This window comes from Lepidochelys kempii, chromosome 2, assembly GCF_965140285.1.
Source record: "Lepidochelys kempii isolate rLepKem1 chromosome 2, rLepKem1.hap1, whole genome shotgun sequence".
Taxonomy (NCBI): Eukaryota; Metazoa; Chordata; order Testudines; family Cheloniidae; genus Lepidochelys; species Lepidochelys kempii.
Window position 1 is genome coordinate 26,860,012 of NC_136381.1, and position 24,983 is coordinate 26,884,994.

At 39.9% G+C, this 24,983-nt stretch overlaps 1 protein-coding gene across 3 annotated transcripts in view; it reads left to right on the forward strand.

The window, feature by feature from the left end:
- RAD21 (RAD21 cohesin complex component) overlaps positions 1–21,698 on the forward strand; it is a 32,569-nt gene extending 10,871 nt beyond the window's left edge. For 2 of the 3 annotated variants that reach the window (XM_073330280.2, XM_073330281.2), the window contains exons 3-14: positions 6,048–6,177; positions 7,466–7,565; positions 8,215–8,321; positions 9,461–9,664; positions 10,353–10,478; positions 10,666–10,788; positions 11,515–11,738; positions 12,464–12,626; positions 13,106–13,257; positions 14,454–14,603; positions 16,251–16,334; positions 19,861–21,698. In XM_073330280.2, coding sequence (XP_073186381.1) covers positions 6,048–6,177; positions 7,466–7,565; positions 8,215–8,321; positions 9,461–9,664; positions 10,353–10,478; positions 10,666–10,788; positions 11,515–11,738; positions 12,464–12,626; positions 13,106–13,257; positions 14,454–14,603; positions 16,251–16,334; positions 19,861–20,052 — 1,755 coding nt within the window. In that variant the 3' untranslated portion in view covers positions 20,053–21,698. The remainder of the gene's footprint in view (positions 1–6,047; positions 6,178–7,465; positions 7,566–8,214; positions 8,322–9,460; positions 9,665–10,352; positions 10,479–10,665; positions 10,789–11,514; positions 11,739–12,463; positions 12,627–13,105; positions 13,258–14,453; positions 14,604–16,250; positions 16,335–19,860) is intronic. The other variant, XM_073330282.2, reaches the window with a different exon arrangement.
- The last annotated feature ends 3,285 nt before the right edge of the window (positions 21,699–24,983 follow it).

The window sequence follows — 24,983 nt, forward strand, 5'->3', positions numbered from 1 at the left end:
AGCTGAGTACAGTTTTCCCCAGGCTATGCCCTAAGTTGCCTTTGGTGCTTTGCTTGGTATTAGCTACAGCCAACAGAGCAACTGTGAAGGGTGCTGAAGGACACAACCTCAGAGTTAAGGGGAGAGAATGGAACGCTTTTTTCTTACCAGATACCTACTAATCAGAGGGAAGGTTTTTCAGGTCTTGTGCGTTTGTGGATGTCTTCGTTTTTAACTCACCTCTAAAAATGGACTAGTTATGTGGCACAAGTCAAATATAAACTATTTTACTTGACAAGAGACATTTGGATGCCTTAGAGAAAAGCTTTTTTCCCTAAACCTAAAGCCTGTTTCCTAGTATCCATAAACATGTTCTTCAGCTAAACAGATGTCTTGCTGTCAATTCAGTGCAGCTAATATGATCTTTACAAGACTTATAAATATACACAAATAAAATAGCTGAATTCTCTCTTTATCAGAGCACTATAGATATGCATGGTGCTTTACAGAACAGGCTGATTCCCTGTCTACAAGAGTTTGTAATGGAAAGGTATGTTTACACTGGCAGAATTACATCACCGCTAAGAGAGCACTGAAGGGAAACTACTGTTGTGTGTTCACACTGTCAGCTGCCTGTGCAATAGCGTGTTCACACTTGCGGCACTTGCAGCGGTATTTGGAGCAGTGGACTCTGGTCAGCTATCCCGCAGAGCATCTCTTCTGCTGCTAAGAATTGTGGGAAGGCGGAGGGGGTTGCGGGCCATCCTGGGTCCTGTCCCAATTCCCCATGATGCATTGCTTCGCATCCCAGCAAATCCTGCGCTTCCGTCCACATTTGGCACCATCTTTCAATGGTTTGTGTACTGCGTGCTCTTCCTCTTCAGTCTTCAGGAATGGATCCCGCACTGTTGACCAATATGCTGCTCGCTCTCACTAACACGTCACGAGTAGCAGTGGAGTTATTCCTTAAACTACAAAGGCAAGAGGAGTTTGACAGTAATCTCACCAAGCGTAGTAGCTACGACATGAATTGCTTGTGGCATTCACGGATGAGCTGACCACACTGGAATGCCACTTTTGGGCTCGGGAAACACGTACTGAGTGGTGGGATCACATCGTCATGCACGTCTGTGTTAACCAGCAGTGGCTACAGAACTTTCAGATGAGGACAGCCAGATTCATGGGACTGTGATGAGCTTGTCACAGCCCTGCGGTGCAAGGACACGAGAATGAGAGCTGCCCTGTTGTTGGAGAAGTGCGTGGTGATTGCACTGTGGAAGCTGGCTACTCCAGACTGCTGCCAATTGGTCACTAACCAGTTCAGAGTGGGAAAGTTGATTGTTGGACTCGTATTGACGGAAGTGTGCAGGGCCATTAATCACATCCTGTTCCGAAAAACCATGACTCTGGGCAACATGCGTGACATTGTGGATGGCTTTGCACAAATGGGCTTCCCTAACTGTGGAGGGGCGATATATAGCCTGCATATTCCAATTCTGGCACCAAACCATCTAGTCACTGAGTACGTTCATTAGAAGGGATATTTCTCTATGGTTCTCCAGGTGCTTGTGAATCACTGTGGGTGTTTCACAGGCATTAACACAGGCTGGTCTGGAAAGGTGCATGACACACGCATCTTTCAGAACACTGGCCTGTTCAGGAAGCTACAAGCAGGGACTTTTTTCCCAGACCAGAAAATCACTGTAGGGGAAGTCAAAATGCCCATTGTGCTCCTGGGTGACCCTGCCTACCCCTTAATGCCATGGTTTGTGAAGCCATACATGGGGAACCTTGACAGCAGCAAGGAGCGGTTCAATAAGAGGCTGAGCAAGTGCAGAATGACTGGTGAGTGTGCTTTTGGTTATTTAAAGGCCCGCTGGCGCTGTCTATATGGGGGGCTGGACATGGCCGATGACAATATTCCTATGCTTATAGCCGCATGCTGTACACTCCATAATATTTGTGAAGGGAAGGATGAAAGCTTCACTCAGGGCTGTACCGCTGAGGCTCAGCGCCTGGAGGCTGAATTTGAACAGCCAGAGACCAGGCTATTAGAGGAGTGCAGCGCAGGGCCATAAGGATCAGGGATGCCTTGAGGCAGCAATTTGAAGCTGAAAGCCACTAATATTTGTTGCTATGCTCGGGAGTGCAGTGCTTGTAATGCTAGGAGGTGATTGTGATTGGTGCAGACAATGCACTGTGAAGGTTTAAGAAAATTGCCTGTTTCTTTGCAGGGCTCTGTTTGCTTTCAATTAATGGAATAAAGATTGCTTTCAAACCAAAAAAATTATTTTATTAAAAAAACAACTGGAGGAGAGAGCCAAAAAAGCAACACATCAGCACTGTGGGGGATGGGGGTAGGGAGGGTCCCAGGAGGAGATGGTGTCCCAGGACGGTGAAATATTTGTGTATGTCCAAATATCGTATGCAGCCTTGTCCTGTGGAGTATAGTGCAGCGGGTACTGGTCTTCAGCAAGGCTAAACTGCAGAGGGATGGGTGTTGAGTACAGTGGGTACTGGGAGTCTGGAGGGCTGGACTGTGCTGGGGCAGGAGTGGAATGCAGCAGGTACAGAGTGGAGCCAGGAGGTTGATAAGTGTGTTGGCAGTGTCTGAGGGGAATCATGATAAAGAGTTTTGTGACAGCCACTGCAGGGGAGAGTGGGCGCAGAGGTGCTTGGTTTGTAGTGCTAGTAGCACCCGGAGCATGTCCACTTAGTGCTCCATAACGTTTAAGAGCCGCTCCATGGCTTCGTTCTGGCATGCCGCGTTCTCCTTTCGGTCCCTCTTCTCACTGTTCCGCCACTCCTTCAATTCTTGTTTTTTTTGCCGTGGAGTGCATCACAACATCACGCAGAAAGTCCTCTAGTTTGTCGTGACCGCTTTCTAATTCTGCATAGCCGTTCAGCCGGCAATAACAAAGAGGGAGGCTGGGCTCCCATGGTCATATCTGTGAAGCCAAAATTCAACATTTTACAGCAGCAGTATTGTTTGCAGCACTCAGACCACTGATTCAGTGATTTAAAACACAGCCACTATTCACATACCTGTCACTAACTAGCTGACCCCAGGCAAGCACACATGAGCCACAAGGCCCCCAAAGTGGTGAGTAACTGCAGGGGAAATCAGTGTTCCAGGACTGTACTGTACACTGGCATGTGGCTCTTGGGCAGAGCCAGCACTGTGGGGGGAGGCTCCTTATAATTACTGTCCCCACATTTTCCACAGGCTGTGTTCATTATGGAAGATTTCTCGATGCTGAGGGTGAGAAGGGAATCAAGGGAGGGTCTTCTCCGATACTGCAGCTTCCACCCTGGACCTTATGTGGCTCGCCTGTGTGCAGCAATGGTTCCTCCCCATCCCCCACAGTGACAGCAGAGTGGCATGGGAAAGTTACCCTTAATGGGGCAAGAAACAAAGCAGCTCTGCCAAAGAACCTGTGGCAGCGGATTGCCCAGTATGTCCATGAGCGTTTTGTGGCGCTCTGGGGCAGATTCCCGTGAAGTGAGGGGAGTGAATAAACACCCTGTTCCGCCGCTCAGACAAGGCATGTGGTGGTACGTGCATCATAGAGACGCAAGCCTGCTTTCTGCAACCCTGCTGCCCCCAACAACTCACTTCAGCAGTTCCCAAAATCAGAGTCACTTCCTCTCCTGTTTGCACTTTGCCAAACTCCGACCAATGTGACTGGTCAATGTGAGAAGAGCTCCTGGATGCATGCATTTCTGACCTCTGGGTCCCCCTCCACATCCTTGTCCAAGTTTTCTTCCTCCTGGCTCAGTCTACTCTCTACTGCACACGAGCCACCGAAGTATCCACAGTGGCCTTCGCAGTGGAGGTGGGGTCGCCAGCAAGTATCACATCCAGCTCTTTGTAGAACCGGCAGCTTGTGGGCACAGCACCAGAGCAGCGGTTTGCCTCCCTCACCTTGTGGTAGGCGTTCCGCAGCTCCTTCACTTCAGTGTGTCGTGGTCATGGCCCCTTTCTGTCATGCATTGTGAAGTCTGTCCTTAGGTATCGTAATTCCTATGGCTGGAGCACAGCTGTGACTGGACAGCTTCCTCTCCCCAAATGCTGATGAGATCCAGCAGCTCGGCATTGCTCCAGGCGGGAGATCACCTGATCTCTGGAGCAGGCGTTGTCACCTGAAAAGATACGCTGAGACCACTGCACACATCACCTAGCAAACAGGACGGGGACTTTCAAAATTCCCAAATGTAAGGGGTGGGGCTTACAGTTGGTCACCTAAGGGCAGGGCAGTAGAGTTCAAACCGATGACCAGAGAGGCAAGAACAGGCATTGTGGGACACCTCCCGGAGGCCAGCTGGAATGCTGTAATCGACCAGGGTGTCTACATTGGCACAGCGGCGCTGTAGACTTGACACAGAAAGCTGTACACCTTTCATCGGGGTGGTTTTTTTTAGTGTGCAGTTTCTGCGCACTAAGTGGTTTGGTAATGTGTACACCTCGGGAGTTACACTGCAGAAAGCTGTTTACTGTGCAGAAACTTGCCAGTGTAGACAAGGCCTTAGTTAAAGACGAGAACCTCATTAGATAATCCAGGGAGGAGTCAGAGAAAGTAGGATGAGAACGAAGGCAGTGGAAATGCTCACTCACAGGGATTATGCATGTACCTTGAGGCTTGCAAGGATTTTTGTAAGACTTTCAGAGCCAGGCATTCTTAATCTCTGGAGTTTTTTTTTCTTTTTCTGTAAGATTTTTATCTGATTTCTGGAGGTTTAGAAGAGCTTTTATTGTGTGTAATAAAAGCCTGAGTATCGGTAATAATTCAGTTAAATTGAGGTTAGACGTTTTAGGACTTAATCATCCTGGGAAATCTTATTCCATTTATCCGTCAACACAGTTCTCAAACTTCTTCAGATTATGAGCCACTGAAGATGTTATTTCCTGACCACATCTTTTGACAACCACAGTCCTTCCCTGCAGCAAATACAATACTTGGTTACGTAGAAAAATAACACTGAAACAGTTGGAGACTTGGTGACAAGAGGATTGCAAATTTGCTTTAATGTGATGGGTACAGCTCCTTCTTTGTGCCCTTCCCAAAATTTTTAACTGTGCTGTTTTATTTCCTATTTTGATGTGAAACTCTCCATTTACTATTAGTAAATCTTCCCTCATTGCCTGCAGTCACCTTTAACCTTATTTCTGGGTCAGTATGCAATTTAGTTCTGTTCTTTGTATTTTTTGTATTATCATAGAGATGGGGCCCCTGTTGTGGACCAGGAGGACCCCATTGTCCACCTATTAAATCCTGATCAAATTTGGGGACATCACCAGGATTGAAAGTTAACCAAAGAAACAAAAGCATGAAGGAGCTATACAGGATGCAGTGAGATGGGTTTGGTTTTGTGTGCTGCTTGCTAATTTATTCCAAAGCAATGGATGCTTCCGACTTACTTTATTTCCTTAACGTTCAGTTTTAATAAATAAAATTATTTGCTGTAATCGCTAGGCATGCTGACTCAGTGAATACCCTTTTGTTTGCAAATGTAACAGGCCTTCTCTTCATTACCAGTAAGCAAAAATAACAAACTACACCTCCATGCAACTCTATACTACTAGATATGGTAGTCAAAATATTGGGCTTAAAGCTAGGAATTCCCTGAATTCTGATCCTGGCTCTGATGCTGTCTCCCTCTATGGTGTTGGACAGTTTCCCCATGCATAACATTGGAATACTTAGCAGCATCATACTGCGGGAACTGATTGTAAAGCTTTTTGAACAGCATATGCCATATTAAGTATTACTTTTGTGATATGTCTTGAAATAGTACAAAGTACAATGAACAAATCGCTGTTTAGATTTAGTTGAAAGGATTGGTTTTGCAAACTACTTCACATTAATTAATATTGCCTCTGGCAGTATAAAGATAATTTGAGATGCTGTGCTTTACTGCTTATCCTAAAATTGATGTAAAAGGTATGTATCATAGGAAAAACTCTAGCAAGATTGGCTTACACTGAGGTTTTTTCTCCTGTGAAAGTACAGTTTTTTGTTTTTTATAAACAAGATATACCTGTTGCAATCCAGTAAATATATTTTCAGGTGAAGATGGCACTTCGAACCTCAGGACATCTGTTATTGGGAGTTGTTAGAATCTACCACAGGAAAGCTAAATACCTTCTTGCGGACTGTAATGAAGCCTTCATTAAGATCAAGATGGCTTTTCGTCCAGGTACTTGTCCATATATCTTAAACACTTTCTCCCACAAGTTAAGTTACAATATGTAGTAAGACTTAAGCACGTATGCCGTTCTACATTCTTATTCCAGTGGGGAATCAGGAGAAGTTTGTGTTCTTTTGCATAGGGAAGTACCATCTTTCAGTTGACTGGCTGAGGTTTGTGCTGACCAAAAAGCCTGCTGAAATTCTGCTTCTTCCCCAGCACTGCTTCAGTTGAGTGTTCTGGACTAAGGTTTCAGCATTCTTGTCAATAAGATCTATTCAGCTGGTGATATGGGGATGTGCTTGTTGTTAAATAGCTACATGTGCAATTGGGAAGCACTGAGCGGGATTTAGAACCAGTGGAGTAGCAAGAGACCATGCAGGCAGGAGGTGAAAAGGGGAAATATAGAAGCAAGTTGTTCAAAGGGATCCTATCTTATAATCCTATTCCTTGTGCCTAAACAATTTTGTCTACGATCGTAAAAGTAATACCTAAGCTACAGTAACTGAAAGAATATTTTTTTTCAGTGTGTGTATTTTGTGTTACAATATTTGATGTATACTCAGTATCACTGTTTTCCTTAGGATAGTCAATTTCTTCTATTATGTGGATGTTTCACACAATAACAAAAATAATTTAAGTAGGAGAACATGATCGTAAAAGCAGAAGAATTGGCAGGGAGACTTGGAGGTTGGGAAGGAGGGAACGAATGTTAATACCTGGAACTGCTTTTAACCCAACTTTAAGTTGAGTAACTTAGTTGATTATTTCTGATTTTAGTGTGGGAATTGTAAAATTTTTTGCCAATTTGAAGTTGTTCAGATGGGACTTAAGTGGAAGCTTCTGAGTGCTCAGTACTTCTGAATCCAATCTACTTACGTGCCGAATTGTGGCCTCTGGGACTTAACTTTAGGAATCCAGGTTTTTTTACAGTGGCATATTTTTTAAAACTGGCACAAAACAGCTTTAACAAGATGTTGAGACTTGAAGCATACAGCATTTTTCTTTGTTTTTTGGATCTCCCTTTCTGATCCAGAGTCTCAAGTATATGGCCATGGTTTTCAGTGGCATTTCACTGCCTGCTTTATTGCATTTAACTTCATCTATAACCTGCGTTTGGAGTGGGATTTTTCAGAATTGTTGAGCATTGGCTTGGTCTTTTTCCACTGAAGTCAGTAAAGACAATGGGAGTCGTACCTAAGGGAGCAGAGAGGCCAACACTAAACGTGTTGGGAGGAGAAAAATCGTATCTTTCGTGTAGATATAGAAACTTACGTCTGAGTGTTCTCCTTTTCAGGTGTTGTTGATTTGCCTGAGGAAAATCGAGAGGCTGCCTACAATGCTATCACTTTACCTGAGGAATTTCATGATTTTGACCAGCCACTGCCTGATCTAGAGTAAGCTTCCTTTCTCTTACTAAAGTAGGCTTGCTTTTCTGGAGTAGCAATTTCAAATCTAAATTTATAATGGCAGATAAGCACCATTTCAAATTGGATACTTCGCCTTTTTTAAAAATGAAATACTTCTTTTTGCCTGGGTTATTCCATAGTGGGAACTCCTGGAATGCAAATTGCTATGCTAATATTTATTTGGTTTACAGTTAAATTTAAAATGTATTGTGTAAATTGAGAAACAAGTCACAATATGTTCCAAGTTATTTGTTTTCCTAACCATTTACCTTCACGCTCTTTGCTTTGCATTATATAAATTTAAAGTCTTGCTGAATGTAGTTTGTTATTCCAAAATCGACCTTCGTGCCACAAGAGGCACGGTATATCTGTAGCTTTTCTTTATTCCTAGCTCCCTAGAAGCTGATCACAATTTCTATTGCCTCACTCTAAGTATATCCCGAAGTCATATTTGTTTATGTTGTCACATTTTTTTTAGGTTTGTCTTCATGACTATATTTATACAAGTGCATGATATATTTCTATAGACTGGCTTCATAATAAAACAATAGTCTGTTAAGTAACCTGTAAATTGTTTTAAATTGATGAAATATAATCAAGGAAAGTCTTTTAAAACTGTGTGTTCTTTTTATTTAAGCGATATTGATGTGGCTCAACAATTCAGTTTGAACCAGAGTAGAGTGGAAGAAATTACAATGAGAGAAGAAGTGGGCAACATCAGTATTCTTCAGGATAATGACTTTGGTAAAATGCTTTTATATTTTTAATATATGTACTAAGTTAGGTTTTGCTAGCTCTTGGACTGAAATGAAAGTTTCACAAATCATGTGGAAATACTACAAAGTGCGTTAATTAGCTCTGAGAATTTTACATGAAATATCACTAAATGTGTTAGATGCTCTTACAAGAGTGAATACCCTCATTATAGGATGAGTTTTCCAAAAATCTGTCATCTAATAGCCAAAAAAATTGTTGCTGCTTGTAAAGAAGCAACAATAACCATTTGTCAGGTAGATTAATGCTTAAGTGAATGTGTGAAATGTTAATTTTCTCTTTAAACGTGGCAGTCTAAATTCATTAGCCAGCAGCTCAGCTCTTTTCTTACTATTTTCATTGCATTCAGAAATTACTATTTGATCCCTTATAACTTTCTCTTAGTGACAAAGCAATTGCAATGATGAAAGTGGTATTCTGAGATTTATTGTTTCAATATCTCTTGGTGTGTAGTTGTACAAAGAGTGCTTTGAACTGATAAAAATGTGTATGAATATGCTAAAATTTAAGTTTTCTGTGCACCATGCTTGTTTAATATTATCCATAAAATAGGAATCTGTTAATCAGTAGACTACACACGGGATTAATAGACCTCTCTGGTATTAATCTGTTTTTGGGTGTGCATTAAACACAAACTTCGTGCATAGGAAGCTTTCTTGGAATAGATACAATGGACTCTAAAATTAATATTTTAAATGTTTTGGTGCAGTACTGAAGCCATTCTCAATAAGTATGCTTAGGATATATTTTCTACATAAGAAAGATAACTGTTCAGGTGGAGGACAAGGGAGGAAGTTGTTTTGAACAAACGTATGAAATTAAAACAGCACTGAAGAAAGTGCCTTCAATGTGTCCACCATTAATTCTACATTTAAAAGAGTAATTAATCGATAAATTGTAAGAGTTGAAAACTATAGAAACATAATTGCATTTTTGTGAACAGAAATAACTGTAAAACTTACTGAGAAATTAGTTATAGAACTAAATTAATAATTCTTTTTTCTAGTGGGTCATTTTTTCATAGATTAAGTGAAGCGATTAATGTTCTGCTTGTTGATTTGCTTAAACCTAAATTCTTTATCTGTTTGGCTAAAATTATATTCTTACAGGTGATTTTGGAATGGATGATCGTGAGATGATGAGAGAAGGCAGTGCATTTGAGGATGACATGCTAGTGAGTACCAGTGCTTCCAATCTTTTACTGGAGCCTGAACAGAGCACCAGTCATCTTAATGAGAAAGCTAACCACCTAGAATATGAAGACCAATACAAGGATGACAATTTTGGAGAAGGAAATGATGGAGGAATATTGGGTATGTTTGAGAAATTAGTGTAGCAATTGGGTTTTGTTAACTGTGCCTTATCTTCTGTCTAAATTGTAAGCTCTCTGGGGCAGGGGCCATGTTTTGTTGTTTGTACAGTACCTAATAATAATTACCCCAGTAAACATTTTCCTGTAAACTCAAACTGCATACTTTAAAATAAATCACTTTCCAAATTCAAGACACTCCACTGTACGTGTGAGACTTGGAAGAGAAACTAGTATGTGAATCTTCTGGCTCATTTTAACCCCTCTGACTTCTTTGGGAGGGATTGAATTTATACAATGAGACGGTTAAATGTTGGATCCTTTTTTTCCCCTGAACTTTAAAAACCCTGTGGAATTCTTGCATGATGGACTTAATGTTTGCATGTTACACTTAAGCTTTGCATGCAATTGAGAAGTCAGAACATACCAGCATACTAAGAAAACAGACACAAGTGTGACAGCTAACTTGACTTAATATTGTTTTGCTGGAGTTCACCTAAAAAACTCTACATTTTTTTCTTTTGAAGGAGTATGACTGCTACAAAAAAAATTCAGATAGTTTGTGTATCTTTAGTATTTTAGTTTCTTGTGCTATTATAAGTATACAACATTTTGATTACGTGGTTTTTTTTTTGGTTTTTTTTGTTGGTTTATGCACAATACCAAAACTGATTCTTTTGTCACTATTTCAGATGACAAACTTCTTAGTAATAATGATGGAGGCATCTTTGATGACCCACCTGCTCTCTCAGAAGGTGGGGTAATGATGCCAGAACAGCCTCCCCATGATGATATGGATGATGATGATAACGTATCAAGTGAGTATTTAATCTAGGACTAGGTTTCATTTCTTTTAAACTATGACTAGGAATTCTTTAGTTTCCTAATAAAACTTGTTGTGGACTGAAGTTTATAAAAGCTTGTGTTGAACCTGTTGATGTACTGTGGTGTTTTCTTTGTGTTCCAACTTAGTCCAAGATGTTCAACTTTTGTTTTGTTTGGTAGTGGGTGGACCAGATAGTCCAGACTCAGTAGATCCAGTTGAACCGTTACCAACTATGACTGATCAAACAACACTGGTTCCAAATGAAGAAGAAGCTTTTGCTTTGGAGCCTATTGACATCACTGGTGAGTAAGCCATTTGAGAACACTTTAATTGAAATATTTGAGACCTTTTGATCTAGGAAAACCTTGAGTTAATGGAATAGAAATGAATCTCTTGGCATTATTGCTAACTCGGTTTAGTGGTATGTGTCCCATTTTCTTTTCAGAACATGGAATTTTGTGTTGCTTTCCCAATAAATTCACTTCCAGCTTTCTTAGAGCATATACAGTGCAGTCACACATACTGAAATATCGGCCATGCTTAGTCCCTTGCTAAGGCAGAACCTCAAGTTTTTTCTCCAGTTATCTAATAACTGTTGCGTGTTAAATCAGACATGTTCTTACTGAAACAAATTAAAATCTGCATACTAAAAATATATTTAGGACATAGCTGTCTGCAGCATATAAGAAGCAACTCGTGGTGACATGAAGGAAAATAAATAGTCTCATTTTAGTTCAGTTATTACTAAAATACTGTTTCTCTAGTCAAAATGGATGGTAGCATGGTTGAGTCACTAGCAAAATGATTGGTACTGTATTTACTTGTTTACAATACATGTAACATTAAAAGCTAATAATATCAGTTCACATCTTAAAAGCACTGTACAAATATTTAGTGCTGCCACCAAATAGTAAAATTTCTTAAATTTAGGGAATTCTTAGGCAGTATATTTACTTGGATGGAGCCTGTAGGATTTTTACTGTAACGTAGTATCAAGTCTCAGTTTCCCCCTCTCTTGTCTTCAACAGTCAAGGAAACCAAAGCAAAGAGGAAGAGAAAGCTGATTGTAGACAGCGTGAAAGAGCTGGATAGCAAGACTATTAGAGCCCAATTAAGTGACTACTCTGATATTGTCACTACTTTGGACTTAGCACCTCCCACTAAGAAATTGATGATGTGGAAAGAGACAGGGGGAGTTGAAAAACTTTTCTCTCTGCCTGCTCAGCCTTTGTGGAACAACAGACTATTGAAGGTAACACAGATTTCTGAAGGTTTATTTTTAAATGAATTATATTAAGGACTGATCATGTGGTTGAGGCTGAAAGCTTATGTAGCAAGCAGAAATGTGCATTAGCAGCATCTGGTAAATAGTACATTTTTGAAAACTTCCTACAACTGAAAACAAACTTCTGGAGTCTGCATGTAGTTCAGTCACTGATAGATAGGCTTGGAAGGATTAGCTTTTTAACAGTAAATGTCGATCAGTGGTGGTTTTTCACCCCACACACACCAAGGAAAAAATATTTTCATCTGATTTGAAATTTACAGGTCATGAAAGTAAGAAAAATGTGTGACAACTTACTTTGATTTAAGGCTATTTACTTTGTTTTGACATATGTTGACAATTTGATTTAACTTGAATCTTTACCTTTTTGACTCTCAACATCTACTTTCATTAAATAGTTATTGTCTGATCCCTATAATTTTGCACAACTATGAAAAGTGTAAATCGATAAAATTTTTAAAATGCTTAAAAAGAAACATCTGTCTTAGTCGAAGCTATTAAAAAAAAAAAATTGGATTCAGCCAAGCCTACTGATATGTAACAATTCTTAAACATTCAGAGAAAGAAGCTTTTTAAAACAAGGGCACATAACGAGAAGTCCATCTCTGAAACAAATAGAATATGAAAAATTATGGGGTAACTGCAGATCAGAGAACTACTAGTCTACAGGAGTGATTTGTTTTTTCTTACAGCTTTTTACTCGCTGTCTTACGCCTCTTGTACCAGAAGACCTCAGAAAGAGGAGGAAAGGTGGAGAAGCTGATAACTTGGATGAGTTCCTTAAAGACTTTGAAAACCCAGAGGTGCCCAGAGAGGAACCGCAGCAGCAGCAGCAGCAACAGCGAGATATTATTGGTTTGTAACTCATTAAATAACATGTTCTACTTCCTTTCAAAGCTTAATTTTCACTTGGACTCGTCCTTTGTATTAAATTACTAGAGGGGAAATATTTACCTAGGTTATAAAGCACAGGGCTTTGTAATTGCTCATTGTATATAGCTTGTTATAGTCAGTAACTCCTTTGTTGGTAGATCTCTTTTCTAAATATAGCAGATTTACATGAGACAGCTGTGTTCAGTGGATTAAATGGGCACTAAGGGCTGGTCTGTGCACACACTTGCACTGATTTAACTAAATTGACTTTTGCATCAATTTAATTAAATCCGTGCAGAAACTGTGTGAGTGTGAAAATAGGGACCTAACTGTTGTAAACTCTGGAGGTGCTGTGAATTGATTGATGTGAGTTTAAAAAGTGACATGATTTATAAACTGCTTTATATACAATGAAATCAAAATACCTATTTATAAAATATATTGAATATTACAAAATATAGATGAACCTATCTTGGAAGAGCCAAGCCGTCTACAGGAATCAATGATGGAAGGCAGCAGAACCAATTTGGATGAATCTGTCATGCCACCCCCACCACCTCAAACAGGCGTAAAGCGCAAGGCTCAGCAAGTGGAACCAGAGCCTGTATTACCTGTGAGTAAGATTACAGTGAAGATGTGAGTTACACAGGAGTGGTGACTATATGCTCTGCAAAGAAAGCCTAGAGCATCCCTTATCTAGAAACAGATAACATTCTGTGGTGGGAAGGAAGTGGTATTAGTCTCTGCTACAAATCCTGAAAGTAATTCTCCCCACCCCCACCCTGCAGAATCATATCAAGGTGGGACGGTGTCCTACAGAATTTGAGTAAAAATAAAACCAGCCCCCACACAGTAAGGTCATTGTAAAAAGGTCTATAAGGGAAAAGCAGTGCTATGCTAAGCCCTTACATTTAAAGGAAAGAGTCCCAATGCATTTGTTAACATGTTTGGAATACCTCTTACAATGAGAGTTGCTTCTATAACCACTCAATATATGATGTAATTTAATGCGAGTTTCACCAAGATATAATTCAATGCAACACACAGTTATAGTATTGTTTGTGGTCCTGTCTATCTTGGTGTAAAGAATTGCTTGTTGACTGTCTGTTTTGGCAAGAAAAACCTCAGTTACCTGTCTTCACCCTTCATTTATAAAATGAGGAACAGTTAGCCACTTGGGTACCTCTGCTTCAGTGTTTAGCAAGCAGTGTATTTCCAGTTCTCCACGATCTGTGGGGAATGGTGTCTTCAGTACCCTATTTTTAAGTCACTTCTGAAAATATTAGCTAGTACCTTCATTCCAATGTCCTCACTCTTGTTCCACAGAGGATGCCACCGTGGTTTTTAATGCATTGAAGAGTCATTTCCCCAGTCAGTTGGTAATGGGGTTTATACAGCAATACATCTGGCTATCTGGAGGTCTTAAAGCTACTATGTCTCACCCAAAGTACATCATATTACTCTATAATAATAATAAAATAATAATAATTACTCTATAATAAGATCAGTTCCCAGGGTGATGTCCTAAACCAACTTCTTGGGAAACAGACTTGTGTTACTAATATTTTATTAGAATTTCTAGGTTTAATGGAATCTAAGGGAAATAAATATGTTGTTGTATTTCTTTGCAAAGAACACAGATTATTTGTAGCAAGTGCCTTGAAAATTAGAAACTTGGATTAAATTCAGTTTTGTGGTATTATAAAGATGCCAAATTGTATATTTAAGATGTTCAGACCTAAAAGTTCCAATAGCTGCAATCTTCAAGTTAACTCCCATGTAACATTACTGTCTCGTGTGTTCTCAAAGCCTCAGCCATTACAACAGTTGGAAATGCCACCTGTAGAAATGCCTCCAGAAGAGCCTCAAAATATCTGCCAACTAATACCAGAGCTGGAACTTTTGCCAGAAAAAGAGAAGGAGAAGGAAAAAGAGAAGGAAGAGGAAGAAGAGGAGGAGGTAGGCATGAGCTCTTAAGGATCAGTCTATAGATTTGACACAGGAAGGACTCGGTGGGGTTCCTGAAGATATATTTTTACTGCCATCTCTTTACTTGTGACATCCCTTAAACTCAGTGTTTCAGCTAAGGAAGCATTTTCTGGTTACGTGGGGAGTGAGACAGATAAAGGGTAGAACTTTGAGATATGGAGAACACTCTTGATTGCATGCTTGACTTGATGAGCTGCTCAACTGATTGGAGAGGTATTGACCATACTTTACATACAGTTAACAGCTATACATGTTACATTTTGAACTGTTATCAGATTTTAAATGTTGATCAATTTTGTAAAAAACAAGTTTTATGAAAAAAGTTTAAGGTCAAATGAAATGTTTTCACAAATCTAAAATTTTTCTCTAGAACTTTAAGCATTCTGTTGAGTTTGAAACATAAACATTACAGAATTATGATCATGAGGCTGACTTAAATGATTTCCACTGCACAAGCTGAGAGAAATTTAAAAGTAAACAGAGTATAAGTGACCAATTAAATTCATTTAAACTGTACATTCTTTGGAACAAAGATAGTAACTTCTTATGTGTTGAAAAGGAGCCCTGATCTTGATGTGGCCTCTTGAGTGTTAACGTAATATGGATTTTAAAAAATAAGGCATGAATGGCCTAGGTGAAGACACTTTGCAGTTTAGATTTTAAACTGACAATGTTGTGTACGTAGCACTGTGGTCATGTAAAAAGCCGCGTGCATACACAAAAGAATAATGTACATATAACTTAGTGCGGTACCATGCAAAGGATCAGACAGGCACCAAAACATAGTTTTCAAAACCCACAACTATCGCATCAGAGTTCTAGAAATAAGGATGTCTCCTTAAGCTTGCAATTCCTGAGTTTGCCAGTTGGCAGTGCCTTTTTTTGCTTAAACACAGTGATGGTGGGACAGTAGGAAAGCCACAAATCAACCTGTAAATTAGTTTTCATACTGCTTTGAACAGTATTAATTGAAGCAAAAGGAAATTAAATATTTGAAGATTACTGAAGCAGATGAGATGAGATTTGGCTTGCAATCTTACCTAGCATTTTCAGTGTTTCAGAAAGTGCTTCTTTTTGGAATGTAGAGCATTTCCTTTAAAAGTTGAGTTTACTCTCCATAAGGAGAGGCAGGATGCTCTTGTAGATGAAGTGCAGGAATGGGCATTGAGAGACATAAGTTCTAGTCTCGGTGCCACAGATTTCCTCTGTAGCTTTGAGCAAATCACTTTTCTGTGCCTGTTTCATGGGACTCGAAGAATCCGAACATCTGCATGACAGTTCTGCAGCCAAAGCCCACATCACTGGACACAGGTCTGCCTCAGGTGTTTTAATTGCTGTGTAAACGTACCTTTAACATACAATTATAAGGACAGGCAAGTAGCCTTTTGTCAATTACTTTTAGTCCCACCAGGATATCCAGTTTCCTTTTTGTTGCCATTCTTCTTCATCCCTTGTAAGTCAGGCCATCTTGACCTTCCAGCTAATTCTTGATTGGCTTGAGGAGAAGAGTGCTGAAAACAGATCTAGAAGCATAGATTTCATTTCACAATTTAAGTGTGTGAATATTAACCTAAGCCTACAAGTGTTCTTTAAGTGTGAATTTATTGTTGGTTGCAGGAAGAAGATGGTACCGGGGGTGATCAGGATCAAGAAGAAAGAAGATGGAATAAGAGAACTCAGCAGATGCTTCATGGCCTTCAGGTACATATAGCACTTGTCTTTACAATTACTTCTTGAACCAGTTTAGTGTGTTTTGACCAATGAAGAGGTCATCTAAAAGCTAGGCTGACAGTGGACACCACATACCTGACTGATACTTTAAAGGTTTGATTTTTGAAATGAGCATGGAAAAAGTGTAGGTTGTGATTAGGTAAATCATTGAAAGCACTCTCTAAAAGTAAACCTCTGTATTCATACATTGTGCAATAGAGGGACAGTTGAGCCAGATACTTGTAGAACTCTAATGACAGGTCCTACTTTTGGGTCTGTACTTTGGCTTGCAGCAAAGGCAGGAACTCCAAAAACTCAAATTCCTAATTGTTTTCCAAGTAACACATACCAGCTCCTGCAGTGAAATCTAGGCACCTCACCAGCTCCTGCAATGGAACCTAGGCACCTCCAGTTCTTTCAGCTGCCTGCAGACTGCATTTGGAACTCCTAACCTTCATTAGCAGATATCTCAAGTTATGGAACCACTCTTGACCACTTCCACAAAGAGAAGCAGTACTCAGTAAAATTGGCCAAGAACCATATGAACGCAGCTCAGCATTGGGTGTGAATGGTCTTTCCAATCATATGTACTAGAAACAGCTGTACTTCCTACCATTATCACATACTTCAGACACACACATGGCTGAGATCCTGACCTTCATCCTGCTGTTGAGCAGGAGCTTGAGCAACTGTCTGAGGGAACCTTTCGAAGAACTTGTATCCCTGAAGTTGGTCTTAATTTAGAGAGTCACGTCACTGTATACTATATCAGTTTGCAGACCAACAAAATCATTCCTACTGTCTCAGGAAACCCTACAAGTGTAGGATAAAGCCATATCTCCAGGTGTTGTGTTATAGTTGACAGTTAATTTGTATGAGTTCTAGCTGAATCTGGAGCACATGGATCAGATTGATGTTGAGTAGGACTAAGAGTTCTGTTCCTGTCTGTGAACAGCAAAATACTGGTTCCATACAAGGCACCATGAAAAGACTCTGCTGAAGAGTCTCTTTAAAGCTATGGAAGAAATTCACATATGACTTTGCTACTTTCTCATAGGAAAATCTCGCTGAGCAAGTTCATGAGAAGCATACATTCTCAGTCCTGCTTGAAATAAATAGGATCCCCAACATTGTTGGGGGAGGTCAGCAGATAAGTTTGAACTGAATTCCAGGAATCCAATCACCTTGCTACATCTCAGTCTAGAAGCCATCTCTTTGTAGGCATAATTCTTGAAGAAATATTTTTTCTGATCAGTTGTCTGAACCCCAGCTGCTTTTGGTACTAGTTTGTGTTAATGAGCACTAGTTTGCATTTGGGCATAAAAGTGCACAAATTTGAGCAGAAAATTGTTGTGATCTGGTGCAAAAAAGGCCCCCCACACACATTACTTGATCTCCTTGACCTGTCAATCTGGATTCCTTTTTCCCTCAATTCATGTGACAGCTCTTTAATTTCTACAGACACTGAAGATAACCCACTTTCTCAATATCTGGTTTAGGGAGAGGGGACTGGAGCATTTATAATACCCCATTTAAAAGCCTGCCTGTCCTGTGCAATAGTAATGTGGCTTTAGCTGCTGATAAAAGCTCCTTTTAGTGTCACATTGAACATATGAGCCCACTTCATACATGGAAGTTGTAGTTGAAATCACTGATTTCTCATTCTGCAAATTGAACGTCAGTGATCTGTCCTGACTAAATTCTTCACAGATGAAGCTGGTGCTCAGAAGCATCCCAACTTCTTTCTGAATACAGTGTCAGAGTTCCACCTTAGGCCTTATCTGTTATAAGTTGAATAAGTTTAACTGAAGGAATAAAATTAATTTAGTTAAACTCCTGCAAACCCCTTTGTGGATATTTGTGTTTTGGTTTGACTATCCATGGATCTTTTCCCAACCAATAGACTTTGAAAGACAGACCGTTCTCTACACTTACATCTACTGACTGTAATTTATGTTCAGCTAGAAGCTGTCACTTTGGTCTGTCATTACAAAAGCATTGTTGGCTAGGAGAATCTCAATTCTCCGGAACCCTAGCAATTTTGAAAAAAGGAGTGACTTGGGATGCTCTCACCTGAAAGGTGTCTGATGTTAGGGGCTTATTCCTTCACCCACTTACTTCCCTGGTGCTTCTCACATGAACAGAGAGCAACAATACCTGAAGTCCAAAGGTGCAAACAATTCGATGTTTATTGGGGTGAACTTCCAACAAGCATGATTCCAGTTTCCTTCCTTAGTGTCCCCCTTCCCAGCTCTGACACCACAGAGCCTTATCTGTGTCCCTGTTCCCATTCCCCCCCTTAGCAAAACATGATTCCAGTTATATCCCACCACCTTAATTAGTTTACACCCAGCAAAATTAATTATACAGCAGACAGAAACAATCACAGAACCAGACAGATTATACAGACAAACAGGGAAATGGGGACTACAGTGATAGAACAACACAGAAATGAGGATTTCACAACTACGTCTATAAAGACATAAGTGTTTCCCAGTTGTGTCTATTGATAAGTGAGTTCTTGCCAGGCAGGATGCTATCAAACTAAGTTTCCTTTTACATTTTCTAGGCACTTCCCTTTCTCTGGAGGTGATGGGCATTATCAGGACACGATTGTATTCCTAACAGTGCAATAGCACCTTCTTTCAATGACACTAGTTTGGAATGTAAAGATGTGACCATTGGCTTCCCAGCTTAAGGCTGCCTCTGCTGCTTAGCCAGAGGCCTTAGCCTAAGAACAGGGCTTCAGACTGTCACAGTAAGAGAAGGCCCTTACACTGGGAGACAGTGATTTTAATTCTTTCTTTTATACCTCTATAACTAGCTAAGTGATAAGAATACACCTAAATTCTTAGAGTATAGGCCTTTACAGACAGGCCTGAATATCTATATCCTAACATCTGATTTTTCAAAAGTACCCACTGTTGGAAAATCAAGCCCCCTTTAAAAAAAAATCTCAAATTGAGCATTCAAAAATACAGGCACCCATAATCTCTAGTCATTTTTGGAAATCTTGTCCTTTACTTGATTACTGTAATGTGTGTCTTCTCCAAAATACTTACCCAATCACAGGCAAGCATATGGCTTTAGGTGGTTTGGGATCTACCAAGGGATTGAAATTACTTGATCTCACGTGTATTGTTTATATCTGTCTCTAGTTGTTGTTTCTGGGAGAACAAGTGGCGTATCTATCACAGGTGTGCTCCCAGCTCAAATGGGGATTACTTTGACAGCCAGTGTATCTTGAGTTGGGGGAGAGGTAATAGTCACCTGCCCCAGCAGCTGTGGATGACATTAAGTGGAACCTCAAATCCTGAATACAGTTGCCCCTCCCTGTTGATTAAAACATCCTGCACCCATTAGTGGTGATTGCCTTGGCTCCAAACCCACAGCTGCCAAAATACTTGACTTTTGTACTTACCAGTGTTGATCATAATTGGGTATGTAGAATTTTGGGGGGGTTTATTTATGGTATCAACCAACTTTTATGTGTGTGCGTGTGTGTGTTTTTTTCCAGAGGGCTCTTGCTAAGACTGGAGCAGAATCTATCAGTTTGCTTGAGCTGTGCAGAAACACAAACAGAAAACAAGCGGCAGCAAAATTCTACAGTTTCTTGGTACTCAAAAAGCAGCAAGCTATCGAGCTGACACAAGAAGAGCCATACAGCGACATCATTGCAACACCTGGTCCCAGATTCCATATTATTTGAATGGTTAGATACATCATGGCTAGTGTTAATTTCACTAGTGCATATGTATTGCCCCATGTGTAGGGCCCACAAGACCATTGAAGAAAATTTAGATTTTAATTGTCTGTACAAAGTCCTTGGTTTTCTTTTGGTTTTGGTTCTTGTATTTTAAATTTACCACTTTCATTTTTAGTGACACTGCTGGGGTGGATGGCTTGAGTTCCAACTGCAAAAACAAGACAAGCAATTCAAGGACCCAGATAAAGATTGTTTTATTCAGAGCAGTTGTGTGCAATATTGGTGCATGTAATGTTGAGTGACAATGAAAATGTCTTACTATAATTGGATTAGCTTAACTCAGTGATGATATTTTTAATCTACACAAGTAAACCTGAAAGGCCAACCTATTGTCTGATTAAAAACTTTGCCAAACTTTTCTAATATGTTCTGTCTGCTTCTCATAGTAATGAATTTTTCCTTCCCTAGATTTCTGTGTCTGTTTTCTTCCTGGGTACCATGGGTCTCTTGCAGCTGCCAATGTGAATGGTAGTGCCCGGCATGTGAACTTTGCTTTGTCATTTTTGCAGTAGGATTTTGTAGCCCTTGATGCTAAAGGAAAATAGATTTCTATGGAAAGCACTTCCTATAACTGATCCTACTTGTGCAGGAGGACAGAGCATGTGTAAAACATCTTAGATAAAACATTCCTTTTCATTTATCACCTCATTGCAGTCCACTACTGATGATGGCTAGCTACTGTTAATAGACAGCAAATAAAAATTCTAGTAATTTCAGCAAATAAAGCTTAAAATATCAATATGCTTTAGGTTTGATAGAGCTGTACATAAACCCCAAACTTTTTTAAAGAACAGACTTCTGGATTGTATATTTTCTGACATTAAGCAGGCCAATGAAGATGAGCTTAAGAGAAGTTGAACAGATTGCATTTGTAAAATATTGAATTAAATCAAGACACAACCTGTACTGAAAGGACAGCAAACTAAATATATAGTACAAGCAGACATAGTTACACTTAAAGCAAATGTTGCTGTGTAAAGTGTATTAATGGCTCTTCAGATATATTTATAGTTTTAGTATCTATTTTCCAATAATGCACACTCCTTTGTTCAGAACATTTTAACAGCTTTGCAAAATAAGTCCTATTGGTTTTACTATAAAGAATAAAAGCTTTACTGTTAGGACCAGATAGTATCAGAAATTATGTGAATATGTTGATTATGGAAACGTCTTAACTTTTTTAGGGCAAAATTATTCACACTGAAAGTTCTGGTTTTAATGTTGGCACTTTTGTGAAATGATTCTCTTTTGGGACTCTGAAATTTCAGTGTATACTCAAGTGTAAAATTATGTGAATGTTTTAAAAATTTGAGACTACATAATGACCGTGTTTTAATAATTGTTGAAAAAGTTAATTGTATAAAATAGTTACTGCAGCTTTATTTTCAACATAATGTGCCTGTAAAACCATGATTTTCCCCTTTGTAAAAAGACATTGTAGATAACTTGAGTGTTTAATTATAGAAAGGTCATTTAGTTTCTTGTTACACATTTTGTTAGTCTGTTTTTTGTTGCTTTTCAAGGTTGATATTCTTGAAAATAGGTGATGCTGTATGTATAACTTTTCTAATAAAAATTGTTATAAGCTGTTTCTTGTTTGAATACCTTTCAGTGACATGTTGCTTATTTTGGTATTAGGAGGAGACGTTAGTTCTTTAAAAAGGTTCTTAAAAACTCCCTCAAACATGTAAATACTTTTTGCCATTAGGAAGGAACACTTTAGATTGTGTTAATGATGCTGTATTTCTCTCTCATTTAAGTGCTCATGCTAAGAATGGCTGCCTGTGTATAGTCCAGAATTAGGAAATTAAACAAGGAGGCTGTCTGTAAAATGCATTTTGTCTTGGTTCCCATCCCTCCCTACCCCAAAAACAAATTCATATTCCTTTTTTTAGCACTGCAACTTACTTTGCTTCTGAACGTGAATATTCTGGTATTACTGGGGTAGTATGAATGCCCCTGGCAGGTCTGAACACTTTGATCCGAGCCTGTGAAGAACATTACAGCTCCATTCATCTCATTTACTTCATTTCTGTAATTAGCTGTGCAATGGAGGGACTTAACTCTGTACCTGAACAATTTAATCTTCTTGAGCAGCATTCTTGAGTTTACAGTATAACTTATTTTTCTGCATCTTGCACTATTGCATAGCCAGAAGCCTCAATTCTGTCAGTGGTGATGGGTCTGTACTACACAAGATGGAAAATCTAGCAGGCCTTGGGAGCACTTGAGCCACCAGTTGCTGATCAGAAAACATGGACCACTGCAGTTAGACTATTTCTGGAAGGAAGTGGTTCCTAGCAAACAGGAAGTGGAATCCATGCCATCTTCCCTGGTGAAACTGAATGTCCACAGCTAACAAATCATCAACCTTTCCTTTCCTTTCTGTTCTGAAAAACGTAGTAGTCCCCTGACATTCAAAGAGCTAACAATGGATGCAGAAAACCTCTAAATGCTGTCCTGGCTCCAAATTTCCATTTTAGGCAAAATCACTGAGAAAGTAATGACAACCGACCTTCATAATCCTCTTTTAGCGCCCTAGGTGCTTGAAAACTTGACTTCAGGCACAAACGCAGCTTGGATAGTGTCTTAATGGCAGTAAATATGTCCCAAGTCAATGTTTTGACTGTCGACCACAAGGGATAGTGTCCAGCAAGTGGAATGAGCAAATGCTGTTTGTCCCAAAGTCCTTCAATTTCACAGTCGGGATTTATCATGCCTTTCTGCTCATTAACTGCGTGCGATCATCTGAGAGATGTGGAGATGCAATGGGATAGGCTGTTAACGCACGCCAGCATTATTTTCTCTTTCTTCTGATACACCTATGCTATGCCCACTGCTAAGATGTTTCAGGGTAGTGCAGTAGCCAAACTCTGAATTCTTCCCTCCATTCACCTCAGGGGCATGTGAACTACTTGCTATGTGACAAATGATGTTGCAGAACACAATAGAAAAATTGAATTGCTATTTACCAGCCTAAGAAATGAACACTTTGGTGGAGTGCAGGCTGACTAAAAATAAATACTGTATGGGTTTTGTCTCCATCTCCTAGGGTGGGATGAGGGATTTGGAGAATTCCAAAGCAAAGAATGAATTAAACCAATTGAATGAAGGCATTTATAAACAAAATAGATTTTATGACCGTAATTCTTTCATTACATCTTACATCCCTCCACACTTAAGAGGTCACCTTTTGCTTTCCATGTTCTTCCTCCTCGTCTGCTTCTGGTCAGGGGCAGGATTCTGTCTTAGAGTACTTCTGCCGGTGTCCCTCAGTGGCTGCTTTTAAGGCATGTTACAATCCAGTCTCTTTCACTGTGCTTATTGTTGATCATGTAGGGTCCATTGCCAATTTTTTGTGCCTTCTATCCTGTCCCTCTTTAGTCTGTCTCAGTTGAGTGTGACAACTGCTTCTGACGTTCATGCTACTGAGCATGTCAGATGTGCTCTTGGGGACATCCACTAAGAAGTCAATCATCAAGTAGTGGCTTCTAGTAAAAGTGAGCGGCATGGTCTGGAACCACAATACTACTGGCTTTTGACATTTGTTGTGGAAACTTTATTCTACCACTGAAATATTTTATTTCCAAAGTCCTATGGTGGTAAGCGAGATACGACAGCTGATAATCATTTACTGTATACTGGTTGGATTCCCAAAACCAACTCTAAACTTAGCCTGCCTTATACCAATGCTTTTGCTTATTTTAAACTTAACCCTTCACTGCGGTAAGACAACTCTTCAGCCCTCTTAATATGTACATGCTGCTGCCACTGACTTCAACTGGAGATGTACATGCATATCCAAAGGTAGAATTTGACCTTGGTATCAGTATTTTGCTCCTGCAAAGAAAACATGAGATCTCTCTTAAACGACTCTTGTGGAGGTTGGCTAGATAATCTAATCCGTTACGAAGTACATGCACAATTCAGTCAGTTACCCAGAGTGAATAAATTGTATTTGACTAAAGCAGGGAGTCTCAAACTTCATTGCACCCCTTTTGACATCAAAAATTACTACATGACCCCAAAAGGGGAGTGGGGTGGCGAAGCCTAAGCCAGCTCGAGGGGGGAGTCTAAGCTTGAGCCCTGCCGCCCCGGGCAGGGGGGGCCAGAGCTGAAGCCAAAGCCTGAGCCATGCCGCCCAGGGCTGAAGTTCTTGGATTTCAGCCCTGCGTGGTGGGGGCTCAGGCTTCAGCCCAAACCCCAGCAAGTTAATGCCAGCACTGGCGACCCCATTAAAACAGGGTCGTGACCCACTTTTGGGGTTCTGACCCAGGGTTTGAGAACCGCTGGACTAAAGCATTCTTCCAGAATGTCATGCATTCTTCATTTGAAGGTAGCAATAAATGGAGAATCCACTTTGCGTGAAAACTTGTTCCAGTGGTTAATCACTTGCTGTTAAAGTTGTCTTATTTTATAGTTTGAATTTGTTTGGCTTCTGCTTCCAGTCATTGGTTCATTCTCAACTAAAAAGCCCGTTAGTATCCTGTATTCTCTCTGTGAAGGTACTAATATACTGTAATCAAATCACCTCTCGGCCTACTTTTTGATCAATAAATTGAGCTCTTTCAGTGTCTCCAATCCTCTCATCATTTTTTGTGGGGGGGGTTTTCGGCACTCTCTCCTATTGCACTGCGGACCATTTTAACAGAAGGGTCCAGCCAACTCTTACTCCACAATCTCAAACTGCTTCTCAACTCTGTGCCTTCTAAGATTCTAATCTCCAAGACACAAGTAGCCATTATATTTTGTGAAAGCGTAACAGTCCAGAGAAAGATATGCAAAGAATGTGCGTGGGTTATGATAAATATGCAATGTTCAGATTCATAGACAATCAAATGTATCAACATTTCCACATAGAATGCCATCCTGTC